This window comes from Neodiprion fabricii, chromosome 2, assembly GCF_021155785.1.
Source record: "Neodiprion fabricii isolate iyNeoFabr1 chromosome 2, iyNeoFabr1.1, whole genome shotgun sequence".
In the NCBI taxonomy this organism is placed as follows: Eukaryota; Metazoa; Arthropoda; class Insecta; order Hymenoptera; family Diprionidae; genus Neodiprion; species Neodiprion fabricii.
Window position 1 is genome coordinate 34,495,961 of NC_060240.1, and position 26,623 is coordinate 34,522,583.

The following is a 26,623-nucleotide window of genomic DNA, read 5'->3' on the forward strand; positions in this document are numbered from 1 at the left end:
ATTGATCGATTGAGTGACTGATTGATTTCATTTATAAGTCATTTTTTGCCGAAAAACTTTTTTCGCTTTCAAGACAGATACGAATGTGCAAGGCGAGCTGGAGGTAGATGAAAACTTTTCTGCGAAACGGTACGAAAATTTGTCCGATGATAATATTAAAACGGTTTGAGAACTGGACGGAGAATTGAATCTGTCGCAGGAGAAACCGCGGTGAACCGGTCTCGATGGAACCGAGTTAATTAACTGCTAGTTAATAAATCGTACGTCCTCACAACAACGGCATAACAAAATCATGAACTGGTTAGAGAGAAGTACATGTATTTTATTCGAATAAGCTGGACATTTACATGTATTAATTGATCGAATAAATTATTTATCGCATACTCGCCTGACGCCCGGTTTTTTTACATTCATTGCCGCACATATATGGACTAATATTGCGCGTTTCTTAATCGCACGATCGCATGTCACGCGATGTAAATTTCAATGAATTCGCGCAGTGAATATTTCTGTACTCTGATACAAGAGCGCCGTAGTAATTCACAAAAGACGCGAATTTGATTATACAAAATACCGTAAACAAATGTCCGAGAAAAACCGCAGGTCTCCAAATGTCGCGTACAATTTTAAGTGAATAAGGATATAAATCTGCGATCAGTAGTTGTAGAAATAAGACCTCGTTCATGAGGATAAATTTCATTACGGTATTTGCTTCTGAATATATTGTTGGAGATAGAAATAAACGAAGGACAATCATGAGAATTCCCGAAATCGTATAACGAATTATTCGATGTTCTGAAAATAAGAGAAGAAACTGATTTTATCAAGGACGCAGAACAGTTCAACGTTACCTGGATGCTTGTTTTTTGCACGAGCAAAAAATTTTAATTTACACTCCGAAGGCCTGGAAGCCGAGAAGCCTCGCTAAAATTTTGGCAAACGTCAAAAAAGAAGCACAACCGTTAAACTTTATGTGGCACTTCGCCGCTCCGTCTCTGCCTTCTCACTCTTTCCTCACTATCGTCCCGAAAGCAGTGGTTTATTGAGTCTCCTCGCTCTCCGAGGTGACGCCGGGCTCGTCAATCAGCCTGGAAGGAGAGTCGTCTCGTCGAGTCTCGGTCGCGGGGTCGCGGGCCGCAGGCAGGTGCCCGAAACTCCCGGGTCTGACCCCCTTCGGGATCTCTCTCGATGTTCCCATATCCGAGGCACGTATGCGGACCGCGCGTGCACGTGCAGCAGCGGCATAAGTCGCGATCAGCGGGCGCGCGTAAGCCGTTACGTAAATCTCCGAGTGACTCTCGCCGTTCCCAATCTGGCCTTTACATCCCCATGGAAGATAAAGGAGCACTCAGGAGCCTGGAAGAGTGGTCGCTGTACGAGTTTTTATCAAAGTTGCGCTTACAAGAATTAGGCACGACGCAGGCGCAAGGATCTTCTCGAAGAATTCGATCCCCTTCGTTAGCGCTGATCGTACGTACGCACGGGCGTAACACCCGTTCGTTACACCCGCATTCCGAAGGGCGAAGGGAGTCTTAGAATTTCACCGATTCACCCAATTTGAGAATTCCTCCTCGGCAGGCCTTCGGGGATTCACGGAGCTCCGACAGCGCGGCTTGAAGCTCTTCGTCAGGGCGACGTCTGCGGCGTTCCGCAATATCTGCACAATTTGTTGGATAATGCGCAACGCCGCGGATACCAGACGGCGGATGGACTGGGGTGAAATTGAAGATCCCGTCGCGGTTAATGACTAATCACATAAGTGAGTAGGATGAGTGCTCGCTGCTTCGCCGAGCAGAGACGAGACGAGCGGAGACGAGCGACGCACGTCCCGTAAGGTGTGCAAGGCGTCTGATATACGTGTTAAGAGAAATGACTGCCGCAGTCTGACGCTGCGCGCGTTCATGTACCTACCTCTCGGCGGTTTAACATTTTCCCAGGCCGAGTCGAGCTCGAGGCTCTTCTTCAGCGCTCGCGTGGATAAAGCCCGTGGACCCGCAGTGGGAGGCTGTCAGAGCTATTACGTTCGAGGATAGAAAGAGAGAGGGCGGAGGGCGGAGGGCCGCGCATCTCTACTCGGCTACGCGCATTAAGAGGTCGCGCTCCGGCAGGTGGGACGCGTGATTCACTCGCTCGTTCCAAGAGATGTGGGGAGAGAGAGAGAAAGGAAGGGAGAGAGGGACGCGGATCGTCGACGTTGATCAGGATGAGGCCGCGGTTAATTCCAGGGGGAGACCCGCGTCTTTCCCACAAATCTAATAAAATCAAATTAGCCAAGAGGAAGACGCCGTCGCGGAGTCTGAGTGTTCTTTTTTATAATTTCTATGTAATATAACACAAGATCGTTAAATTAATAAAAAAAATATCAGTAGTGGCTGTGGAAAAAATTCATGCTCTTGTTGGAGAAAAAAAAGATCACGGGTAGTCATTCGAAACTGTATACAGTTATTATAATAAATCTTCATCAAAATGAACCTCGCTAAATTTTCTTCAGGACAGTCTTACAATAATTTGTTGAGCTTGAATCCAGGTCTCATGGAAGTACGATTACCGTTATATCTCTGGTTCGAGAGAATCAGACACGGAATCAAATGGTTCCGGCAATTATCTGCCGATATTAAACCAGCTCTGTAATCCGTGGAGACAAAAACCGCGGCTCTACGAACGGATTTGCGAAATCTGGGTGAGTCCGGTAGCCCGTGCTTTCTCAGAGGGCTCGTAAATCTTCTTGGATAAGTTTACCATCTCGGCGGAGAGCTGCGGCAGCTGCCTCTGGAACCTACCGAGGCCGTTGCAGCTTGACAGTGGTTGTAATGGGCATTACACGGAGAGGGCGAGGGAGTGCAATAATCAGACTTCATCTGGTTGCGCGGTGCGCGTTCGTCGACCGAGCATACATCACGGAGAAGACGCCGGCCGGCTCCTGGTGGCCTCAGGGTCCTCCGACGAAAGACTTACACCGTCGAACGGACCAGGAAAGGAGAAAGAGGTCGGAGCGCTTGTATCGTCGTCGGTGCAATTAATCGCTCTTTCTTCGACGCGAGCTTTAAAGCATCCGCATCTTCCGGCTGGTGGGTTGACTTCCGAGCCGCGGAAGACTCGGGTCTCGAGAAGGCTTAATTGGACTGATGGGTCGAGGAAGCTGATCTTATTCGCGGCAATTAACCGGAGGGATTAATTGACGCGAGAGGTTCTTCGCGCGGAGGGAAAAGAAGCTGGTCGAGAATTGAGAAGAGGAGCGTGATCACGAGCGGCTCTCTTCTTGGAACAATCACGAACCGCCGCGGGCGCAAGTGCGTACATCTGCAGTCGTCACGGTGTACCGGTATCCATTAGTCCGGAGAACGAGACGCTGACACCACGCGAACCCCGGTGGATCACCGACCGAGTTACCCGTTCACTCGGTACCGATCCGGGGACAACGAGCCAGAGTCGAACCGATCGTTTTGGGAAGTCGATTGAGCACCGAAGATTTTTTCTTTCCCGCAGTCGCGCGTTATGACGATCGGGAGAAAGGTTCGTTTCGGTTTACGATCCCTTGGCCTACTCTATCGACAGCCATGCGGTGTTTCTCCGTGTGTGCAGAGTACGCGGCGGCTCCGGGACAGGCCATAAACTCGACGAGAGACTCGCCGCGACTCTCGACTGTGGTTAGATACATAGTTACTCCTCGAACCGACGCCGCGAGCTAGCACCGCGTGTAAAACGCTCGCGTGCATTCCTCGGTGCGCGTTTCTACGTACCGTGCGCACTCTTACGCACTCACTACCAGGCTCCGGGCACCGGTTAGCCACTGACCACCTGTCCCAGAGCTCGTCTATGACGCCGTGGCTAAGAATAGAGCAGCTCTACCTTGCCGCAGATCCGCCAGCAAGATGCTGCGCGGTCGGCGGGTCAAGAGTGGCAGCCTGCCGCAGCCGGGCAAGATACACTTGTACTTGTGTACCTCGGACAACTTGTATAACCGTCTCTTATTTTATCCCAGAGATCAACGAGCCGTGGAGTTAAGACGAGGAAATAATTGCGCAAACAATTATTGGTCATTTCTGCATCCTTCTATGAAAAACTTCCGATCAAAGTGGATGGTCAAGTATCTTCTCTGCGCCTGACCGTAGGCAACAAGGTCTACGGCTCCGAACGTGCGACGAAAAGTAGATTTAATCGGAAAATAAATTGGTGGGAAGAGGTGCTTGGCTAAACGTTTGAAGGGTGGAATAACTTACCGATCGAATATTTCCAGGATATTTACAGAGTTTCAATGAGTCTCCAAATACGTTTTTATTACTGCCATCGCGAAATGAAAGTGTGCCTAAAAATAATTAATACTTTTTCGGATTCCATAAAATTTCTTCGTCGGCAGAAAGTTGGAATTTCCAGGCGCTCAGCACACGCAATTAACTTGAAAGGTCGCGAGTCTTGGGAAAATATTAATTTGCGGTACCGATAATCGATAATCGTAGAGAGCGAGAAATCGGGGAGAAATCTAATAATTATCAACAGAAAGCGTGTTTATTTCCTCAGAGGGAGTATCGGATTCCTCACACTTGTAAATCCGCACCGGTACCCCGATAATATTTCGCCTGGCTCGACTTTATGGATCATAATTTTAACAAATGGCTAATCCGGCGGGACGGCAACGTGTACCGGAGATTATTCATGCTCCAGCGGAGACTCGGCGATTTCGGTAATACACATCGAGGGCTTGTACATGGCGTCGCATCGGGGGGATCCACACATATATAGATATCCCTCGCGAGGACCGGTATTTAAGCCTTTGTAATCCACGGACGGTTTTGCGGGGGAGCCGCTCTGCAGCCTCGGGTGAGTCACGGCAGGTGCTGGACTCTCGTCGTGAGGAGCTGGCGAGGACAAGACTGAGGACCGGGTGATCCTTGCGCCTCGAACGGCATCAACGGCGCGATAACCGCGCCGAGCTGCTCGGGCCCCTTTAAACCGAGGGCGAGTCCGGTCCCTTCTGTCATCTCGGTCTTCTGGTTAGCGAAGGAAACTTTTTGCCCGAAGTTCCGATCGTCGCGAACGTGAACCGGTCTCCCGTTAATCGGTTAATCGATGAATGTCCACCTAACGTAATTTGCTCTCCCACGTTGAGAGCTCGTTTTTTCCATTCTCCTTTCTTTCGCCTCGCAGCTTCGACGGAACGAGTACACGGGAGGTGAATAGAAAAACGGTAGCGGTGCTGAAAAAAATATAAGGCGCTTCGAGGTGTTGGAATTTTTTTTATTTCATACTCGCTGGTGGTTACGGACAACGAGTGAATAGGAAAACGAGTTGAGTGCAAACTTCGGTAATTACGCACGCGATAATCAAACGAGGAGAGGTTCTTGTGGGCTTTTGAATTAGTGCCTCGTGGATCGACTTGGATTGTTAAGAGAGGGTAAGAAAACACCTGGATCCGGGTATTGCGTTAGATCTTTTTTTCGATATATCTCACTAAACGCAACGCCACCCAAGGTGTCAGGTGAGAGAAGATAGCAGGTAGAGATAGAGGAACCCATCTCCAACACATTAGCCATTTTATGGTGGAAGGATATGCCACCCAAAAAAAGTAGATAGGACCTGCGCGATTGTGCCAAGTGGGTGAGAATAATTTTAAAAAGATGTCAAGGTTAAGGTTAAGGCCAAGAGAGATTTTCAAGGCATCTCAGGTGGTCCTGACTCCGGGGTACTCAACTCTCTATCCCTCTCTCGTTATTGTTGTCGCTTAATTTTCTCTCACCCAGCGTTGGAAATGTCGCTGCAAAGATGAACCTGAGATACCCTTCTCTCCCTCTGCCTCGCAAAAATATCACATTGCTTTTTGCATCATTCATCGCGCCGCGGAAAAAAAGAAGAGACATAAATATAAACTGCGAATACCAACCGATTTGTTTCCCGAATTTAGTACAACCTTTGTAGCCGTGTTTCAGCTGTATCGCGACTGGAAATCACGAGAAGATCCGCGGGAGTCAAGCGCGAGAAATCTTATTTAGAGGACACGTGGCTGCTCGCAGTGCGGATCGTCGAAACGCGGCATAAAAAGGTGTGATCTGATTTTCCATCATCTCGGTCTCTCCGGGATACGGACCCTCCGGCTTGCAGCGACGAGTTTTTCGACCTCTTGCTAGTCGTACAAAGCGTCCCGGGTGGTCCGCATCCGCGGCGTAACGACGACACGAAACCAGGAGTTACATTTGTCGGGGTCCGTTCGTCGTCCGGAGCGCGGAAGGCACGCGTTTCTGGAAGACTTTTAAATACTGTTGTCATCCGCGGCACTGCGGCACCATTGTGGTCGTACGCACCTCGAGCAAGACGTCACGGGGATATCTATGGATAAAAAGATTTTTGGAAAGGCTCCCAGCAATTCCATAGACAATTAGATCCACCCTACGGTTGCCCAGAAGTTGGTCCAACATCGTCGAGTCCTCCGCATTGTCCCGCGCCTCCTTGTTCCTCACCTTTTACTTAAGGTTCCCCGGCACGTTTTTCCCCGCAGTCAGATACGGCCTCGGTTCAGGACGCACGAAAGAACTGCCGCGCTAAATTGCGTCTTCACGCGCCGGAGGGCTGAGCCCTGATCCTCCGTCTCCCGATGAACCTCACTCCGCGTCTTTCAATGGAAGTAAATTGGAACGAAAAACTCTCCCGGTATTCAAACCAGGCGTGAACCAGTCGCCCACTGTTCGGGAAACACGGAAAGTGCTTTTAGTGCCCCCCTGAAAATTTCCCGGCAATTATTTCCACCGAGCCAACCGCCTCTGACGAGTCTCTTGACTTTCGACTACCGGTCGTGAGTCCTGAGGGAAAGCGTGCTTAAATCTGTAATAACCTTTGGCCGGAGCTATTATTTACCTTCAAGTCTGCAAACGGGGTTCACCGGCTACGGGGTAGAAGGCTTGACTTTGTTTGGCGACTATTTTCTGACAAGCAAAGTTGATCGACGCCATCCGTCAAGAGGATCGATGCCACCTTTGTATTAAAAATTCTACTCCAGTCAGCGAAAACAAACTCTTGCACCGAAGGAGCTGGACTTTCACTCCACCCGTCCAGCCTCTTAAGCAAAGTATTCAACAACCGTCACGTTTTGTCATCCTAAAATAACGCCACCTCGACGATGTTGTTCCAAAGCATGCTCAAGTACTCTGTAGTCCTCTCGCGGGCAGGTTGACGGAGTTCGAGAACTTCTGGACACGTACATAATCGACCGTAGCGTTGATGTACAATGGGCGTGGATGATGCGCGAACACTCCACCATGGTCCAAGGATATTCTGGAAATGATGCAGAAAAGGAGAATGAGAACCGCCGGTTCCTTCGATACAAATGACACTGCAGACGTAATACATTCTGTATCCAATGACGACCGCGCGATTCTCGGAACCGCGCGGGAATCTATCAAGAATGTGAAAAGGCGCACCGCTGGAGATTGTTTCTTCCACAAATTATCCCCGTTATTAATGACAGCGGCAACAAGCGAGAGACCATCTGACACACAGAGCCGCAGTTTTTCTGCAAATCAAAGAAGGCACGTTTCCAGCGTTCATTGTGGTCCTCGCCGGGGAGCAACCGGTACTCTGCAGCGCAAAAGTTGGAATCGCCGGTTTCGTGATTGGGCTAATTGTCCTGAAAAGAGGTAGTCATTGTCCGCGAAAAATTGGCAATCTTAGCTTACTGAGAAACGTTGAAAGGCGTTTTTTAAAAAAGTTTCGCATCCGTTCCTCCTGGAATAGGAACCGACGGGAATCGCGTTTAATTAGACGGTACGAGTTTCGTATTATATACCAAGGGCGGAAACGAACGATCACGAAGGTGACTCGCCGCCTACATGGAAGTCGCATTCGGGGTTGTAAACTCGGGAGATCTCTACGAACCCGGGGGATAGAATTTATTACCATTATAATCCAGCAACCCCTACGAAACCGATGTAACCCTTATCTGGCAGATCTCCACGCCCATCCTCCCCAGCGGTTGCGGGGGTTGTGGGCACAATAAATAAATCAGGGTCGAGCCCCGCTTAGGCCGACTAGCCCAGGATCTTCGTCTGAGGTTGAGGCCGGGCTGAGCCCTTCGTTTTGAGCACCCCCACTCATGGGGACGGCCGCGTGCCTCGTTTCGGTCTCACAAGGACTCAGCGGGTCACCCCATGAGCCGGGCCCACGGAGACGTTATGGGAACCCTATAGGGGACTCGGATCGTCTTTTGTTGCGTATCTGGCAACGCGGTGCTCAATTATCTCTGCTCAAGCCTCTTCTCTCGAGTAGATTTTACGCAAGCAAATACTCCGGACCGTTTTTCTTTTTCTGCTTTCGTTGAAAGGGTCTTATTTTGTGCGGTTCAAGCATCTTGAGTCAGGCACACAAATATCATTCACCGGAACAATTATTTGAAAAATTAAACGTGATTAAACAAATTAAAAAAAATAAAATAAATAAAATACAGAGCAGGAACGATAGCGCAAGAAACGAAGAGGGAAGTATATTTCCAGCATAATAAATACGTCTACTCGAACTACCACGATTTCGTGTCAAGTGAATAAATCTACGATGACTTTAGATCTTGGAAGTCATCCAAATTATAATTCTTCCACCTTCAGGGGACAAAATAGCGGCTACTTGATGGGGACTTAAGATCGTATTGAATGGCGACTAACGACGTGGAGCAGAGTCATGCCGCGTCGTGTGTGACCATGCAGTGCGGGATCCTCGACACGGAGACCGACGAAACGACGAAATGAACGTCCTTTTTCCCTTCGGTAGAAGCGATGCGCGGGGGCAGATAATGTCCGCCTACGCTTACACATGGGAAGGGGATGTGACCGGGTTTATGCTCCGTGTGTAGACCTGCAGGATTGACGACGTGTTTAATTTTTAGGATTTAAGTACCGGCGCGGTGCGCAAAACGTGGAAGGGAGCCGCGAGGTGATTTACATTTTCGTACAGTAAATGAAATTATTTTTTCCACTTCTCTGACTGAGGCGTATTCTTGCGTGTATATATACGCGCCGTTTAACTCACGATTAAAGTAAAATATTGCCTCTTCAATAAAACATAGCCGTAGGCATCGGAATCACCGGAGTTGCCCGCAGGAGCCCTGCTATTCCTTATTTATCGAATTTGAATAATGACTAACCGACTTGATGGACGATTGTGTCGTTCGCTTTGTGCTCCCACCGGGTCCCGTAACCAAACAACAAGGGAGACATATTTTTATGGCCGAAGCCGTAGGATATCTGTCCCCGTGACTTGAAATTTTTTCCTAAATAATATTACCAGCCCCCAGGCTAAGTTGAAATATTTCTAAAATATTCGAACCGTCGCATCGCCCACCGCCTGGACCTAGGGGGGGAGCCCTTGGAATTTCCCAAAGCAAATGTTCTCACTCAACGACTGAAATAATGGATTACGACGGGCCGAGTGATTCGCTGTGTGTAACCAGAATATTATTACCCGGTACTTCTCCGCCGGCACATTGACAATTTTTTACCTCAAAATTTCCGCAACAGTTTTGCGCTTGTCGAAGCTACAGCGCAAATCCACGGCCCACGGATTATTCCCTGGCAGTTTGTTTGCCCCGGGTCTATCGCCGACTTAGTTTTCCCAGTTTCTGAATGCGGGTGCGAACTTTTTCAGCGTGATCGGCCTAGCGTGATAGACGCTGGTGAGACCCCTCTCCTTTGAAATCGGTAAGCAGTTCTTTTCGATCGCATTCTTACCCTCAAATACACATTCTTCTGTATGCGCAAGTGTGTGAGTACTGGCGTTTGTTCGATAGATTTTCAAAGTACTTTGAGAAGGCGAATTACGATGTTTTGAATGAGCCAAAAGGCAGCCTTCAATGGATGTTACCTGATGCTGGTGAGCCAGAATTTTTTATTCCCTAGGTTATGATTAGAACATTCTATTAAGTATCATCAGGATTTCTCTCCAACTCCATTCTTCGTCGAATGAAAAGTCATTCACGATGTTGAAGACAAGGCCAGGCATTGTCAGGGCCTGGGATGGGGTCTTCCCGAGATTCATCAGGGGCTCGTTTTGGTCGAACAAGAACGCTGGTATTGTTTTATCTTCGGGAGTATCAGGAGCCGGCAGTGAGACGAGTTAGCAAATTCGGGTACTTCCCACAGATCGCTGAGGCCTCGAAAGGATCGATTTAGTTTTTTCGCTCATGCAATCGAGCGCACCTGCAGCAACCGAATTCATCGAGGAGAAGGATCGGGATGTTCCCGATTTGAAATGGTCCACGATTCGTTAAAAGACACTTGTCAGCAGGGCGTGGAGGCTGGCAGCGAGAGAGAGCTCTTGAAACACAGCGGAACTAACCACCGTTGAATCATTTCGATTAAGGACCTCAAGGGACCTTTGAATCGCCCATCTCTCATTCGCGGAGGTCCTCTCGATCCAATTCCACTACCTACGAGACCCAGAATCGAGTCTGATTTTAATTTAATTTACTTCACAGGAAATTCTCTACCCCTGATAAAACTCGGACTACTTTTTGCATCCTCATCTTCCTGCATGATTCGTGCATTCACGATCGTATACCGAGAGAAACAGAAATAGAGAAAGAAATAAAGTCGGCCAAACGCGGCAGAGAAAATGATAAACCTTTTTCCTCGAATGTTAAACGCACTGATCCCAGTCTAGCTCACTTCCGTAGACCGGAATCGAGACAAAGATTTCCTCACCAGCTCGTCGTTGTCTGGTGCAAGTCTTCCTCGTTGAATTTCAATCGTCGACTACCTGCTTGGCTGATATTGATCTCGAAGAATTTCTAAGATAGAAAGATATTCTCAGCGGTGTTATCAAGCCTGGCGAACGCACAGCAATCACAATCAGCCCACTTCACCCTCGGTGACATTGAGCGTCGGATGGAGGAACCCCTTTTCAACGAACGCAATTTTGGAACAATAATGATCCATGTGCAGTTTGCATCCCGCGCGGTGTGTATGGGACAGTCGTGTGTAATACAATGCACCTGGGAACCCCTATGGAAGTTCAACCACTTTCGGTTGTGCCACCTGTGCGCGTCCAAAGATGGCATTAAAAAGATCCAGCGCAAGCGTGCTCGGAGAAAGAAAGAGAAAGAGGGAGAGGTGCGCGAAGAGAGGAGAGAAAGACGGATGTACTCTTCGGGGCTCACAATGACCGTTGCCGGCCGCCCCTTTATATCAGATACCCGTTAGGCCATGGGACCACCGGCTAGGACCACTCGTTGAGCAAATGCGTTTCGAATTGAACACTGGCCTCGATAGTGTCCCATTTACTTCTCGAAACCTCGCGTTGACCACTGGGGTGGATACAGGGAAATGGGAATTATATGCTTACCCCGTGACGGATGAAGGTAGTAAAAGAGGAAAACGAATCAAATAAAACTAATTAATTCCATTTCCCACACGATCCGGTAACCATGAATGACGTAAATTTGAGACCGTAAGAGTTCCAAAAACCCCTATAAAACCCGAACTAATTACTCTCAAGACACGCGGTTCATATCGAACCTGACTAATAATTCCACTAAGCGATCGTTACATCATTCAAAAAATAAAAACACATTGTCGAATTTGTGATACTGTGATAACGTATTCTAAGCATGGTTTAGCAACGATTATATTGATTCACTCAAGAGGAAAACGTCACGGTTTAAGAAATTCCTAATCCCTAATACTATTGATTGTGAGTTGAAAAACTAATATGACAAATCTGTAGTAGCTAATGATAATTTATTCAAATTTGTCTCTCTCGTTCACTTTATGGATCCTTTAAAAAATTGTTTTCAGCGTCAGAAAAAATATTAACGCTCATCCCAAATTCACGAAGATTCGTGTTAATCAGTTAGATAAGCACTCACCGAAAAATTACACATCAGCAAGAGTAACTGGTTGATGTTTGAAGAATTGCGCATAACCATATCTCATGTTTACCACTATAATTGAGCCTTGCCCACTGGCCACTGTAATGTGTATATATTGAAATTCAGTTAACAATTTGCGGATCCGAACTGTGGCAACTCGTTATTGAAATTAACCAGCGTGGAATCGTGTCACTATCAGTTGCTCCGTTACCTTAAGTGGAACTGTAGCGGGCGTAAAAAGATTCGTACCGTTTATGGATGGCGATTTGAGATTCAGAAGCCGGGTTTGGAAAGGTACGAAACCGTATTTGGCCGATCTTGCCATACGAAGACTGTGAGCCTATAAGCTGAAACAATAACACGTAACCGAGCAGCATGGCGCCTCATTTGGCCGTGCTTCAACGCGGGATAGAAAATGAATGAAGAAACCAGAAAAGGAAGAGAAAAGGAGAGACGCGTACCTACACAGCGGTTGGCTTGAACGTTAAGAGAGTTAGACCCTGGTGTTAATGGGCCTCGGTGTTAACAGTACTCGAATGATTACAGAGCGGTGGAGAACAGATGCCTCGGGGAGCAAACGAGCTACCTAAGTGGTAAGTAGCCTGGACCACCTAGCGAGCTCTTGCTAAATCCCGAGCACGAGGTGAGAACGAAACGGTGTTGGTATATAGAAAAGCCAGTCGGAGGTGTAAATGTCCGAGACGCGATCACCGGAGAGCCGTCGGAAGTGCGTACAGAGAACGGCCAGATGCGGTCTGCAGCCACTTAAATTCTTACCGACACCCATTCATCGCGAACCACCGATATTCAAAAGTGTTATAATCTGGTTTAAACTGGCAGGTGTTGAAACTCCCGCCGCTCTCACCGTGTAACGAGGCTGCGTTTCAACGCCTGCGAACAACGAAACGCGCTGCACAACTCGCAGTGAGGCCAAAAGCTCCGTATTTCTTTTTTTCGCGCGTTTTCAGTGCGCATGAACGAAGCACGAGAGAAATGAAGAAGAAAATGATAAAGGCGATAAATTCCTAGGTGAAACCACGCCGCCTCAAGCAACTGCCGCGTCTCTCGTCGACGACGCGGAATTATTCTCGGAAGATCCGATTCCCGTCTTGGGTTTCTCTCCCAGAACGGCGTTGCAGTGGTTCGGTGCAAAACGCCGGACCGCACCACTTTATACCCTTTCTTACACCGGCCAGTAGAAGAACTTCACCGAAGGCTCGACTGAATTCGGCGATTTTCTAGGGGCCTGGCGACTTCATTCACCGATCCATTCATCGGCGAACGGACAATGCTGCGGTCCGTTGGGGCGTAGAAGATGATGCGAATACGCGGTGCGATAGACTACGGTAGCAGCGCGGAGGGCGTTCGGCGGATCTGCAAATCCCCTGGTGAAATAACCCCGTTCATTGATAAATAGAAGGTGCAGGGTTACCGGCATTGACTGCTAAGACGACGGCGACATTCGGTTTGTGAATTGGCAGGAAGCCCGCACCGCTTAACTCCGCACTCTCGAATGAATGAGATTATCGTACGTCCCAGTTTGGTGTCGATGGATGGCTTCTCCGTAACCACTTTGCAGTGCCAGGTCCGGTCTTCCTCGGCACCAACTGGCCTATCCTCGATCTCAGCTCCTCGAGTACCGTAACCGGCCCAGTGGGACCTGCGGCTGGCGGTGGGTCGTTAACGTTTGTCGAGTTCAGCGATGAACTCCACCTGGTGAAAATCGCGGGGGAATCACGGGCGAGCGGGCTGCGGGAGAGTAGTAAAAAACCATCAACAGCTCCTGTGCACTTCACGACAGGAGAGAAGAACCGCCGGTACAGGTATCGCTTTCACTCGGTGGTCCGTCGATCCCAACGGGTTAAAAAGAAATACGAAAACCTCGGCTGTCAGCCCGATTATAAATGCATTGAACGAACTTCCCCGCATACTCTTGGGCTTCGGGCCAGTAACGAGCTTGTGTCTTTGGGCCATGAGTTCTGATTCATTTCAAGCGTACGCGGTATAGGGTACTGCAGGAGAGAAAGAGGAGGAGACGTCGCGTGTCCGTGCCTTATACGCCATGCACTCACGTATGTGTAACGCGAGTTTGCCCATTCCGTAATAACCACACACGACATGCCCGTACCCCGTTCACCCCGCGACGGGCACTTACCGAGTGTTGTATTTGTATAGAAGGCAAAACCGGTGCCTATACCCACCTTCGTTTCTACGTATGAACGTCTATGTACCCACCGTGGCTAACAACCGCTCAACCACTTATCGTAACCTTCGTGTTTAACTCAATTAGCACCTGATTCTCCAACTATGTAATCACGCTAGGAAGAGCTCGAGGGCAACGCTTGGGCAACACGCTCGCAGCGCAAATGAATAAAAGAGGAGGAGTTCGATGTATTTTGTGATATTTCGACGACTAACCTTTCCCTTTGAATTCCGTTTCGTTAGGTCAAATTTACCGGTAAAATTTTACTGCGAATCAGCTCACCTCGGATTATTTCATTTCATGTTTTTGTCAATCCAGAAGATTCGTTTCATTTTATTTTTCGATCAAACCAATTACCTTCGTTTCTGGTAACTGAATTTTTAGCTAGACATGACCAAACACACGGGCTAATTATCAATTAAACGAATTTCAATCCGTGAACGTATGACGCAACTCTCTGAAAACCTCGCTAATCACAATTTTTCTCATCACAAACGGAAAACATAAAAAGTTTAACAATTGTCGTTGTAGCGTGTGATATTGTCTATTTGGATTAAGTTAGAGCGGCGGTAATGAACGAGATGTGTCGCATTGGCAGAAAGGGTACCAACACCGATCGGAGTGAAACAGCTTCCGTTTTATATTGCCCCGATAACTGATGCCTATAGATATATTTGAGGAGAATTGAAAACAGTGGGCGCGTATTGTTGATTGAAGTTCCATGGAAAAAATCGATTTATTGAAAAAGCGTAGCTTGGCTGTAGTTAGTATAATATGTATATAGTTACACGTAACATGAATTATGACGGGGAGGAAAAATTGACTATTGTTGTATACACGTAATACATTGATGATTCGACGTTGATAATTGATATTGATTGTATTGTAACAATTAATGAAATTCCGCAACATGGTATAATATCACATTAAAAATAGTCTTACTTGCGCTTGTACTCGACAAGGGGATCCCGACGACCCCGCATCTCGTACAGACTTGGATGGGTTCGATTGCTTTGTATAATGGACCGTTTTACATTCGCCCTGTACTCGTCTTCGTAGGCGGTCAAGTACAAATTCTTAAGAAATATTTGGTTCTCAATTTCCGAGGGAGTAAGAAATCGCTTCAAACGATTCTGTTGTTGGGCCTCAAGCTCATTCAGAGTCAATTGTCCGAACTTGGATCTACGAGACGATTGGTTATCCGGCTCGTTGAATTGCGACTCAGATTTTTTATTACTCAACGGATAGTCGAGGGAAAGTAATTTCCTTTTCTGAAACGAGACACTCATCTCCTTGGGAGTGTCCCAAATTCGATTGCCACGGCCTTTGACCGTATCATTCTTCGCTACGTGGGGCGGAATTGCATTGTTCCGAATCGAATTTACCCTTGGAGTTACCGTCGACGATACATTAAGCGGGACCGTCGCGTTTGCGTTGATCGTTGAATCGCCCGAAGCCTCCGTCGTCCCGACCGTCCTTGCCTCGTTTATTCCGTTCACATTGTCAACGTTTAATTTATTCTCTATGATATGTTTAAAAAACGCGTAAACATCGCTGATCGCGATTGTCGTACCATTCTTAATAGTAAATATATCTATGTTCATTCTCTTAATCAGTTCGGCCGTAGTATTCTTGGCCTGAGCGTTTGACAATTTGTCTTCCAAGTAATTATTCAAGAACTTATAGAAGCCTTTGTATTTACCGTTACCATTGTGCTTGTGCTTTCCAGGTTTGACCCGCCGTCTTCCATCGGCATCATCCCCGTGATCAGTGCCGCACTTTTTCGACTTCTTATGGCTCTCGCTCCTGCTGTAGAACCTGACAATCCTCTCAAAGCCTCTTCTGTACTTGGCGAATTCCTTCTGACTCTGGACCCGGAATACCGGGCCTGTACCATTTTTCGTGGATGTATTTTTCAGGGCCTCCTCCAGGTCGACGTGAAGCGAATTGATGCTAAAAACGTTGAGGAGTTCGTGCATGCTGAAGTTGGCCGTCTTGCGTCGTTGTTTAGCGTCGACGTGTGCCAGTTTCTGGTAAATGATTTCCAGAAAATTGATCATCTTCTCCCTGCTTATACCCGTCCCGTTTTTACCGCGACCAAAAAACTCCCACTTCCAGGTGCTGTTCGTCGAGTCGTTACCTGGACTCGACTGCCATCTGTGTTTCCCGTTTGTCTTGTGGCTCGCGTGGCCCCGCGGCTTTTTCCTCGCTCCCAAGTGCAGCACCTTCCTACTTATCCTCCTGAAGAAGTCAATGACCTTCTTGTAGGGCAGGCTAGAATTCGATCTCCTGTGCGATCCGGCGATCGATCTGCGCCGACGACTCCATCTCAGTCTCGGATGCTGGCCAGGTACACACTTGGGCAGTTCCCTGGGACTCCAATACCCACCGATGCAAGTAGCCCCCGGCGGTCCCTCGCTGAGTACGAATCCTCGGTCGCAGTCGTACATGATTTGCTTGTTGTTGACAATCTTCCTCACGTACGGCCGGAGATCGTAGACGCCCATGTTGCCGACGATCAGAACCTTGCCGTTCGTTATGTAGCCCGGAAAGGGGCAAAACACTTCGTGACAGTGCGGAATCTCCCCGGTCCAATTGCCGAAATTGCACTCGACGAATTTCGAGTCACCTTGCAGCTCGTATCCGTCTTTGCACTTAAACACGGCGCGCATTCCGTGCTCAGTTTTCGGGGCAATGACCATTCCGTTTTTCGGGGTCCTCGGCATCTGCTTGCACCTCGCTGGGGTGCAGCTCGGAATCACGGCCCACGAACCGTTGTGGCAGACGATCGGCGTCCTGTTCGCGACGAACTCGTAGCCCGACTCGCACACCACCGTCAGCTTCTCCCCGTGTTCAACCACGCTCACGTTGTTCACCCGGTTTTTGTCGCTCACCACCCAAATGTGCCCCTTGTCCACGCTCGGCACGATGCAGGGAGCCAGACACCGCGGAACCGGATAACGCCACGTGCCGTCGATTTGACACACCGACGACGTGTTGCCCTCCAGCGTCATGTGCGGGTTGCAGCGAAATATTATGCTGGCACCCAGTCCGGTACCTGTGGATCAATGGCAAGGAATACCCTTAGCAAATGTCGCTACATGAACATGGCGCAGCAAATAGAAACACGATGGGAAGCAGTTCATGGTGAAACAAAAATTCGCAAAGCAGGAACGACTAGGGCAGAACGATTCTCGAGAAATCGATTCACCTGATTCGATATTCTCTATCCACCCGTTGTACAGGATCCCCGGGGGGCCACAGTTTATCTCTTGGCAAACGGGTGGCTGTCCTGACCAATTCTTGTCTGCGCCGCATCTTCTCGTCGCATCTCCAACAATCGTGAAGCCGTACTTGCATTCGTATGATACGACCGAGTTGTAGGAGCATGAAGTATAGACTGCCCTTCCATTGGGGGGATCTTTCGGGGGTGGACACTGCACCGAAGTCACCTGAAAGTCGGTTGAAATATCGGAGACACGAAACAAAATTTAAAAAATGTTCACTAATTCGCTAAAGGCTCACCTGAACGCACTGTGGCATTTCCTTTGGCACCCAGGTTCCATCCGCTAAACATACCTTTTCGGGCCTTCCTACCAGGTCGTGGCCATCCTCGCAGTGATATGAAACGCGACAGTCGTACGTGTAGCATTCACCTTTGTACAGTTGATATGAAAAGGCAGAAATAGAGTTCGATATCAACGGATGCATTCATACGTTGCCTATTCAAAATAAGGCTCGTCGCTGTTATTGACGTTTTCTATACACTCGTTTCAAACTAGTGTATCTATGTACTCGTGAGTATAATTTTTTCCGTTTTGAAGCTCAGCTTTCGTTACTCAAAGAGTTTGAAATTAAATTTCCCACGGGGAATACGTGTACACTCTTTTTGAAGAAGCAAATTTATTCGGGCAAAGTTTGGTTGCAGAATCAATAAGCTCTTTTAGTAATATAACAGAAGTGAAAGTCCAATTGTAATGTATATTTATCAGAATGTTCGCGAAGCAGGCTGCCAGCTAATCAAGTTTGGAAGTTATCGAAACTTCATCAACATCCAATCCAAGCTAATTAGGAACCGGCAGACTACACCTCCATCGAATAAGATACCTTACACTCAAATGAATCATCCACCAACAATCAAACCAAATGTATCAAGTCGGGCAATAAAGATGTATTGAAAACACCGGGAAAAACCCGAAACCTGAATTATAAAATTTCATGACTGATCAAGAATCGGTTTCACAGAATCTCAGCTGCACGAAATGCTGCAGAAATTACACGTCAATCAAATATGATCTGATGATCTGCGTCAAAACGTAATTTTTTGTAGTTCGCCGTAGATGCTGAACTTTCGATTGAAATTTCTTTCATGAAAAATGAAAATAAAGCACCCATCAGTTCCTAATCTGGTTTACTCTTGATGCGATCCTGTCACGAAACGACCTCTGAATTGAATGATTTTACCAAGATGACATTACCTGCGTGCCATCCGTTGGGGATGTTGGCGGGTGGTCCACAGTCTCTCGGCTTGCAGGATATGTCTGGCCCGAACCAACTCGCCGGAGCGCGATTTTTCATCAGACACTTGGCGGTGGGGAAGCCGTCGGTGGCGTAGCCGTGGTGGCAGAAATATCTAATCGTACTGTCGAGGTCAAAGGTTGTCTGTTCGAGGAGAGCGTTGCTTCTGGCGTTCTTGACCTGCGGTGGTTCGGCACAGAAGGAGTTTGGATCCTCTTTGCAAACCGGCGTGGTGCCGGTCCAGTGTCCGTCGGCCCTGCAAGTCTGCTCGGCAAGACCCACCACGAAGAAGCCAGGATCGCAGCTATATCGAACCGCATCGCCGAAGAACTTGCCGGCGACGGTCATCCCTCCATGTTCAATGTCACTCAATTCCGGACACTCGCGGTCCGGTTTTATACACGACATACCGCAGGCACCGTCGCACCGACATTTCTTCTTTTTGCTCTTGCAATCCTCGTCCGTCGAGCACTTTCTTAGACACTTTTGCCCCAACCTGTCAGCCTGCTCCTCTTCCCGCGGACACATCGCCGAGGGTGAATTTCGCGGGTTTTTGTATATCCTCCCGTCGTCGTCGATCTCGGTTTTCCGGTAACTATCGCTGTACTCCTCCTCCTCGTCGTCGTCGAAGTCGTCACTCTCGTCCTCGTCATCGGCCAGCACCTGTTTCCGGAATTTCGATTCCGACCGATGGACTTGCGCGCCGAGGACGAGGAGCACGAGGCTCACGACGCAAAGTTTCATCCCGTCTCCGTTAAAGCTCTCTTTGATTTGTCGTATTTAATTTCACCAGCTCCGCGTCGATTCGCGTTGATAGCTTGCCTTCGGAACAAACTAGCCACGCAGACTAGTTACATTGCTTCTGTTTACTTCGTGAAGCTCCGCCCCGAAACACCGTCGGGTACAGTTACGCTTTCCCGGGCAATTTCCCGAGTTTTTTTACGACCTCATCTCGTCTCACGAGCACCCCGAGTAACGCCGCTCAAAGTGACACCCTGAGCCGATACTTTTAAAGCCACGACTTCTCACCGCGGGTCATGTCGGCCGCGACGATCGACGCAAAGCCAGACAGCCCCGGGCGCATCAGCCTTGCGCATTCGGGTTGTTCAATACATCTCCTAGTTTCGCAGCATCCGATAGATGGCGAAGAGTATCTTTGCCTGCGGACGAAGGGGCTTGGGAAATTATATCTAGAACATTACCGTTGACCCAGAATCACCGCGCTGCGTGCAGCGACGAGACTCGAAGCGATCGCTTCGCAGAACAAGGTGTTAAAACGAGCAGTTCACTTGACGCAAGCTTTGCGAAAAGGTGCTAACCCGCCAATGCAATGGCGAGAAGCCGCTGCAGTGAACACCTGCAAAACCGTAAATCCGCAACCGGTGCACCGAACAGGCTGATGCCACCAGCTGGCTGCCCATGGCACAGAGTTCGATTGAATTGCATTAATCGACGCAGATTCGCGAATCACTTAAGCTAATCGCTTCTTGTCCTTAACGAGAGACCCGTTTTACCTGCCAGAGGATCGAGTAGTACAGAAATTTCTTGAGTGTAAATTTTATTCAGCAGGAACAAAGAGCTGGTTACTATTTAGCCGCAGGTCATGACTTGGAGATTCGATAAAGTTCGAGGTGACTGTCAACCGTGAAAAAGAAAGACATTCTCGCTGAGCAGGCTAACAGCTGTCGGTGTTTAATGATGACGTCAATTGCGTCCAAGTAATTCTGAAATACATATATACAGTTTCCAGAGGTGCCACAACCTCGAGCTGTTGGCGTGGGCGATACGCCTAGAAGATCAATTTCAAACAGATAAAAGTATAAGCTTCAACTTGTTAGTTAGGGCTACCACAAGGTAATCCCAGCCAATTCTTAAATCGACTCCGTCGTTAAGGTAAGCCGATGTTGACCATTGTCTTCTTAACGATAGTAATCAATCGGACTGAGTTCAATGCTCGTCCTTCTCTAGTGGAGATCGTTACTGCTATCGCTTGTATCAGCCGTACCTCCCGTCTCCGAGATGTCTTTATTTATCTTATTCAAATCAGGTACCATTCCGTGCCTCACTCTTTTTTCCGTAGACCTAGACTCGCAGCAACATATCAGGGAACCACAAATTACACATTTATTAAATCTTTCGTTGGTTAATGACGCTGCGCATATTCAGAAATAATCCAAGTGATGCTTTTTTAAAGCTAATGACTCAGCTGTGTCTTCACTGCTTTTCAATGCCTTCACGGTCTTTCGGTAGAATCAGGAAATTGGAATACCTTTCATCTGTATTTAAAATATTGACAGGCTGAAAACAAGAGAGCGGGAGATCTAAAGATCGAGCATGTATAACCCAATTTCTATCTTTCTTCTTTCTGTCTTCTTTCGAATCTCTTTTGAGTCACCCTAATACACACGTGCACGACGTGAGGACAGAGGATGCGTGTTTCCGTCTGTCGCGCCTGCAGGGATGAACTGAGAACGGTTGTAACCCGGTAGCCGAAAATGGGAGTGGTTCTGAAAGACAAGGGATCTCGAGGCTCTGTCGGCGACATCTTCGGCTCTTTGGTCTCCGGGCGTCTTCGTGACTAAGAAGCTTACCGGTTCTCAACCGCTTCCCTTTTTCCGTCGTCCCCTAGAAGAGCCACACCCTAGACCCGGCTACTGCAGTCAGTCAACGTCGCTGACCTGACCAGTTCCTTCTCACTATCCGGACGCATTATATCCTCAATATCCAAGCTACTAGCAGTGAATAGCAACGCAGAATCTTGAAATTATTCAAAAAGTTACCTGCTACTATCCGCTTACGTACGCTGGGAAGCTTCGATGTTTTGATTTATTAGATACATGTTATCCATTTGGAAATAAATTCTAAACCATTTAGTAGATCTAAGGTGTACGATGGTTCTATAACGTAGTTTTCACCCATACAAAATCTGCAGGGATGAAACAACTGGTTATAATCGTTTCTGAATCGTCCTCTCCAATTCTACTTTCGGCAGCGAAATGAACTAAGACCAATGAGAACCACTGAAAGACCGATGGGTGAGGGACGTCCCTTTTGTCTCGTTGTGGGCGGTACGGTGCCCTTGAGCAAGTACAGAATCGCGAAATTCCGGTGTCAATTGACAAAGCGGCGATCGGTGCATTCCGGTTAAGCTGCGGCACGTATATATATAAAATTTAAGGTAGCATATTCTACTTGGAGCCCAGGCTCGTGCAAGTATTGTCCGAAAAGGTGAAATAAATCTGCGTCTGTTGGGTGGTTGAACGCGCGGTCGTTGACGCTAAGGCACGCAAATATTCGCACAAGGCAAGCTGCAATTTTGACCCCCGAATACACAGAGTCCCTGGGGTACGGAAAAATTTTAATCCCATGGAAGCACGTTACTTGTAATCCTTGAGTTTGAATTGAAATTGAACTGGAGAAATTTTGTACAATTTTTCCAGTCTCAGGTTCTCATACATTTTTATTCTTACCATAGTCGTCAATTGCTCGGATGCTCAAGCGCAACGATGTCGCAAATTTTGGTTGGCATTCGAAAGCGAGATTATCGTGGGATCGATTTGAACGAGAAGCCTGATAAGATCTCAGGATTAAGATCTTTCATTTGATCCCCGGACAAAGGGATTCTAATTGGCTCGATAACTCCCAAGGGGATTTAATTCTTCGGTAAAAGATTTGTTTTATCGCCTGTATTCGGGAAGATTTCGGCATCGAGATCCGCGCGAATCAATCCTCGAACCACTTGGCCTCTTTTCAAGGAAATTGGCTTGGTATCCAATGGATTAACGAGAGGCGAAATTGAAATTCCAACGCCTGTTGACAAATTGCGCGTAATGAAATTGCTCTGCGTTAATAGATATAAATACTGTACATGGAACGTCGCGCGTCTTGAAATTTGCTGAAATTAAATTCCAACGGCCGGATAATGCCGACAAAATGTCTTCGTTCGAATGCAGGGTTCTGACGCCTGTGACCCCCGCACCTTACGGTATCGCATCTGTTTCCGCAATAAGCTACCCGTTTCAAGTAATTTCATATCTCGATCGACACGCAATCGGATGCATTCACGATGAAACTGAATGGGAAGTTTCGATTTGAGCCCGGCACGGAGTGCAATTCAATATTTTCTTTTCTTTTTTCAAATACCTGTCTTCTCTCATCCGTTGCGTTGCGAACAAAATCACGCAAATCCCTATCCAATCTATACATCACTGAGATCTTGTTATTACGATCTCTGCTCCGAAATCAAGCCGAAAACTGGAGTGTTTTGTACTTCGCTGTATACTTATAATTTACGAGGAAAATAAAGCGATTTAACCGGTCCGGCTAACGTTGCCATTGAATAGTGTAGGACTACTCGGATTGTACGGGGTAGTCGGACGATTATCGAGAGAGCATGGCACGATCCGTTAATAGCGAAAGAGCGAGGCCGATCACGAACGTGTTTCCACATCCCCTTTGTGCCGGGATCACAAGATGCGTTTTAATTTATTTATATTATTTTCTTTTCATTCCCGTGCACTTCTTTCGGCGGAAGAAGGGAACGCGTCGTGCGCAAGTCGCGCTGCAGTGTTATTACCACACTTGGATCCACCGCGTCTCTTTCTCGAACGCTTTTGCCCCGCGTAAATTACACACATATACTCACCGCTCACAATATCCTCCTCGCCCCCTTTCCAATTCAACCCGATTCAATTCATATAATTCCATCCGTTTTAACTGCACGTCCAGGAGGGATTACCTCGCGATTGTGCCCTGCCTCGCTCGGGCCCGCTGCATCTGCAGAGCGTTCTTCCTTCTTAAGGCAAACGCGCGTGCCCGGTGAAAGTCCTACTCCTGACACCAAGATTATAAGCCTTCGCCGCTTCTTGAGGAGAATGACGCGTGTGGGTCACGCGTCGGTAATTTTTTCATCTCAATTCTTTTTCCATTTTTCTCCCCTTTTTCATCCCTTCGCTGCGCCTTCCTGCATATAATAACACATTTATGGTCGTCCATTGCTTTCCCCGGTTCCCAATAATTATCGTTCTATACACCCGTTCATCAGAGCGGAGAGAACGAAACAATTCTCCGAATCTTCAGCTGTCGCAATCAGGAAGAGGAAGGAGGACCGGCTCTTGATTGGCCGATGCCTCGGGGAGCTTTTGGATGCCCTGCGGTAAACATTAATATTTGACGGTATGTATTTCTTCCGCGGCACAGTGCCAACGTTCGCGAAAAATAACTGAGAACTATAAAAGGCGAAATTGCACTGAAACTGGCTCTCCCCGTTTTGTTTCATCCCGGATCTCCTTTGCCGCGTAGGTAATGATTTACGCCGTGGGGTTGCGCAGCGCGCTTTGCGCTACGTTAATTTCTCGATGCCGCGGCTCCGGAGCGCTCTGTAATTAGCCCCGGTTCCGAATCTCCACGGATTTCGCCCCGCGAATCCATCTCCATTAATCTCGCTCGCATGACTCGAGATCCGAGTTTGAATGTCGGTCAAGTTATGTCGCCGTGGGTTAGTCGTTTCGCAGGACAAGTCCCGATCGACAAAACCAGCTGAATAAACTGCCCGAAAAGGTCATCGATGGATCGTAAACGCAAAGTCAAGGGCCTCACGTCCCCTTCCAACAGTCGGTAGTTCCGCGTCATTGTTCATTGCCTGATTAAATATTCAGTATTACTTCCTACATCCGGTCCCACCGCGGATGTACGCGACGTGCAGGGGACTCCGCGCCACGTGATCCCGGATGCCGGAGGCACTCTAGATGACGAGATACAAGCTCCGAGATAACGAACCTTTGCAGGTGACGCGGAGGAAAACGGATATTTCTTTTTCCTTTTCAATTTATGCTCCGGGAATTATACCCCGCGTACAACCGGACCGAATTGTCGAGCACGAGTTCCAAATGGCTCCCCTAACAACGCCTCCTCTTCTCTCTGTCCGTTCTCCACGAGGCGGCAAGGTCTCTTCTGGATCGGATCAACTCCTCCGCTGCACCCACACCGAAGTGCCACAAGCACCACCAAATTATCTTCTCGTTAAATATTTCAAGCAATGCGTTATTCTCGCACGCCCCCATCGTATTACCGGGCTCGTCTGATTATCATCCTAAGGCTCGCGTGCGCGGTCGGACGGCTCGACAAACGACCAGCGCCGACGACGCTTGGGGCGTGCTTAAGAGACCCACGCCGTGTTAAAGGAGTCTACGCGTGTCGTTTGCTCACTGCCTCCTTTCAATGTGGATGAATTTTTACGTTATATATATACATAGGTATACATATATATGTATAAATATATGTACGCAAAAGCGAATTCCATGCCCGAGGAGGCTAGGCACTCGCGGTTTCATTACACCAGCTGGACGTGAATTTTTCGCGGTGATGAAGACATCCACTTTTTAGTTCTTCGTCATTGCCCTGAAAACGCGACTCTGGAGTCATAATATTGCACGTGTTTCAACAGCGCACTCCGTGATATAAAATTATAATTATACATTCGTTTACAACTGGTGGTATATATATATATAAAATGTGATAAAAGCGAATGCACTAATGGCTTACCGCTCAATCGCGTTGGAAACGTTTCTTATTTATTTGTTTACTTATTCATTTATTGCGGTGTTACAGTTACCACGATAAGATTTCTGGAAACACAGCACTTGCAACGGCAAGCTTACGCGGTTTCTACGATAAGTTTGCGGTTTCTCTAAAATTCCAGGAATATTTCCTTGATATTGCACAGTGCGATTGTATAAAATCACGGTGGTATAAGAACAGAGATTTTTCCATTCGTTCGCTTCACGGTTTCACCGATTTACGTTGAATTATTATACCTCACAACTGCGATATAGGAGTTGAAATTCGAGGTCGAAAGCTGCGACTGCTCAAATGCAAACGTGTCCGACGGGATGTCGGGATAAGATATGCTGTTAATCTTCGCTCGTAAACGAGCGTCTCGCATAAAATTTGGATCTTCAAAAATGAGTGGGCTCATTCGAACCCGTGACTAAAACTCAGCTAATCCTCTCTGAAAGGCGTTGCGTCAGGCGGCGTTCATCCGAATCCTCTAAATCCGTGTGAAAGAGGAGAGAGGGTGAAAAACTAAAAATAAAAGCGTATATTGTTCACCTTTTCGTATAAATAAAAATTTTGAATTTTAAATTACGACTCGTTAAAACAACCGACGACTCGAGGAGTCCGAAGTGACTGCGGTGCTCTTCAAATACCGAGCAACAAAAGGGCCTCTGGCATCGAATAAAAAAAAAAAGAAAATGCAAAAAAGGAAGAAAAAATTCAGCTGACGCGTCTTAATAACAGCGATAAAATTCATCCGACAGTCGTGAAATGTTTATATATGAATATATACGACATCTCGCCTCGAGTCAAGACTCGGAGAGATCTCGGCTCATGCAATCGCACTGATAAGACGACCGCTTTATTGAAGTACCGGTCTGCTGACTTGATCATTTAAGTACAACAACTTAATAGCACGACATCGCTTATAGCACGCATCGCACACATGTGTAAGTCGTTTAAGAATAGTGATTACCTCTGGCAAAGAGGCAGCGAATTTTCAAGTGGACAGACACACGTCAAAGTCCAAAATATATTCAATATTGAGAGAATATTGTGGTGAGTGGAAAAAAAATTACATCGACAATTTACTCTCGAATATGCGTTGCAAGCTCGATTATTCTATTCTTTCTCAAGGTTGTGAACGAGATAATTTTTTGATTTCAGCATTTGAAAATTGGTTGCAAGTGGTTGAGCTTTCGCCATACGGACAACGACTCTCTGATTCGATCCCCGTAAGAATAACGCAAAATTGTATGAGCCTTAATTTCGAACAGCAGCTCATTTCTGTCACACCAAATTTCGGACAAAACATTTATCAATAATGTAGAAATTCTACTCGATAATCTTTCCACAAATGATGAGTTAAAAAATGATCCCACTTTGATCCGCAGGGATGTAAAGATCGAGCAGTAGTTTTTCTCTCGTCTAATTTACGACAAGCCTTCTCGATTCTCCGTCGTTCAAATGACGACCGAAACACGTTTCAGAGCATATCTGGCCGT

General features: G+C 47.5%; 1 protein-coding gene across 1 annotated transcript; it reads right to left on the reverse strand.

Moving 5' to 3' along the window:
- Window positions 1–14,770: 14,770 nt before the first annotated feature.
- On the reverse strand, window positions 14,771–19,610 carry LOC124175758 (protein lev-9-like). Its single transcript, XM_046556255.1, has 4 exons — window positions 18,524–19,610; window positions 17,571–17,701; window positions 17,257–17,497; window positions 14,771–17,103 (listed from the first exon to the last, which is right to left on the reverse strand). The coding sequence occupies exons 1-4, from the start codon at window positions 19,305–19,307 to the stop codon at window positions 14,984–14,986; spliced, it is 3,276 nt and encodes a 1,091-aa protein (XP_046412211.1). The 5' UTR covers window positions 19,308–19,610; the 3' UTR covers window positions 14,771–14,983.
- Window positions 19,611–26,623: the final 7,013 nt, after the last annotated feature.

What these genes read in the sequence shown, in the direction of transcription:
- LOC124175758 (XM_046556255.1), bottom strand. Translation starts at nt 19,307, where the DNA reads ATGAAACTTTGCGTCGTGAGCCTCGTGCTCCTCGTCCTCGGCGCGCAA. An exon ending in CCCCAACGGATGGCACGCAG is followed by an intron (nt 17,702 to 18,523) that starts GTAATGTCATCT and finishes AACTGTACAAAG; the next exon opens with GTGAATGCTACACGTACGAC. An exon ending in GATAGAGAATATCGAATCAG is followed by an intron (nt 17,104 to 17,256) that starts GTGAATCGATTT and finishes ATTGATCCACAG; the next exon opens with GTACCGGACTGGGTGCCAGC.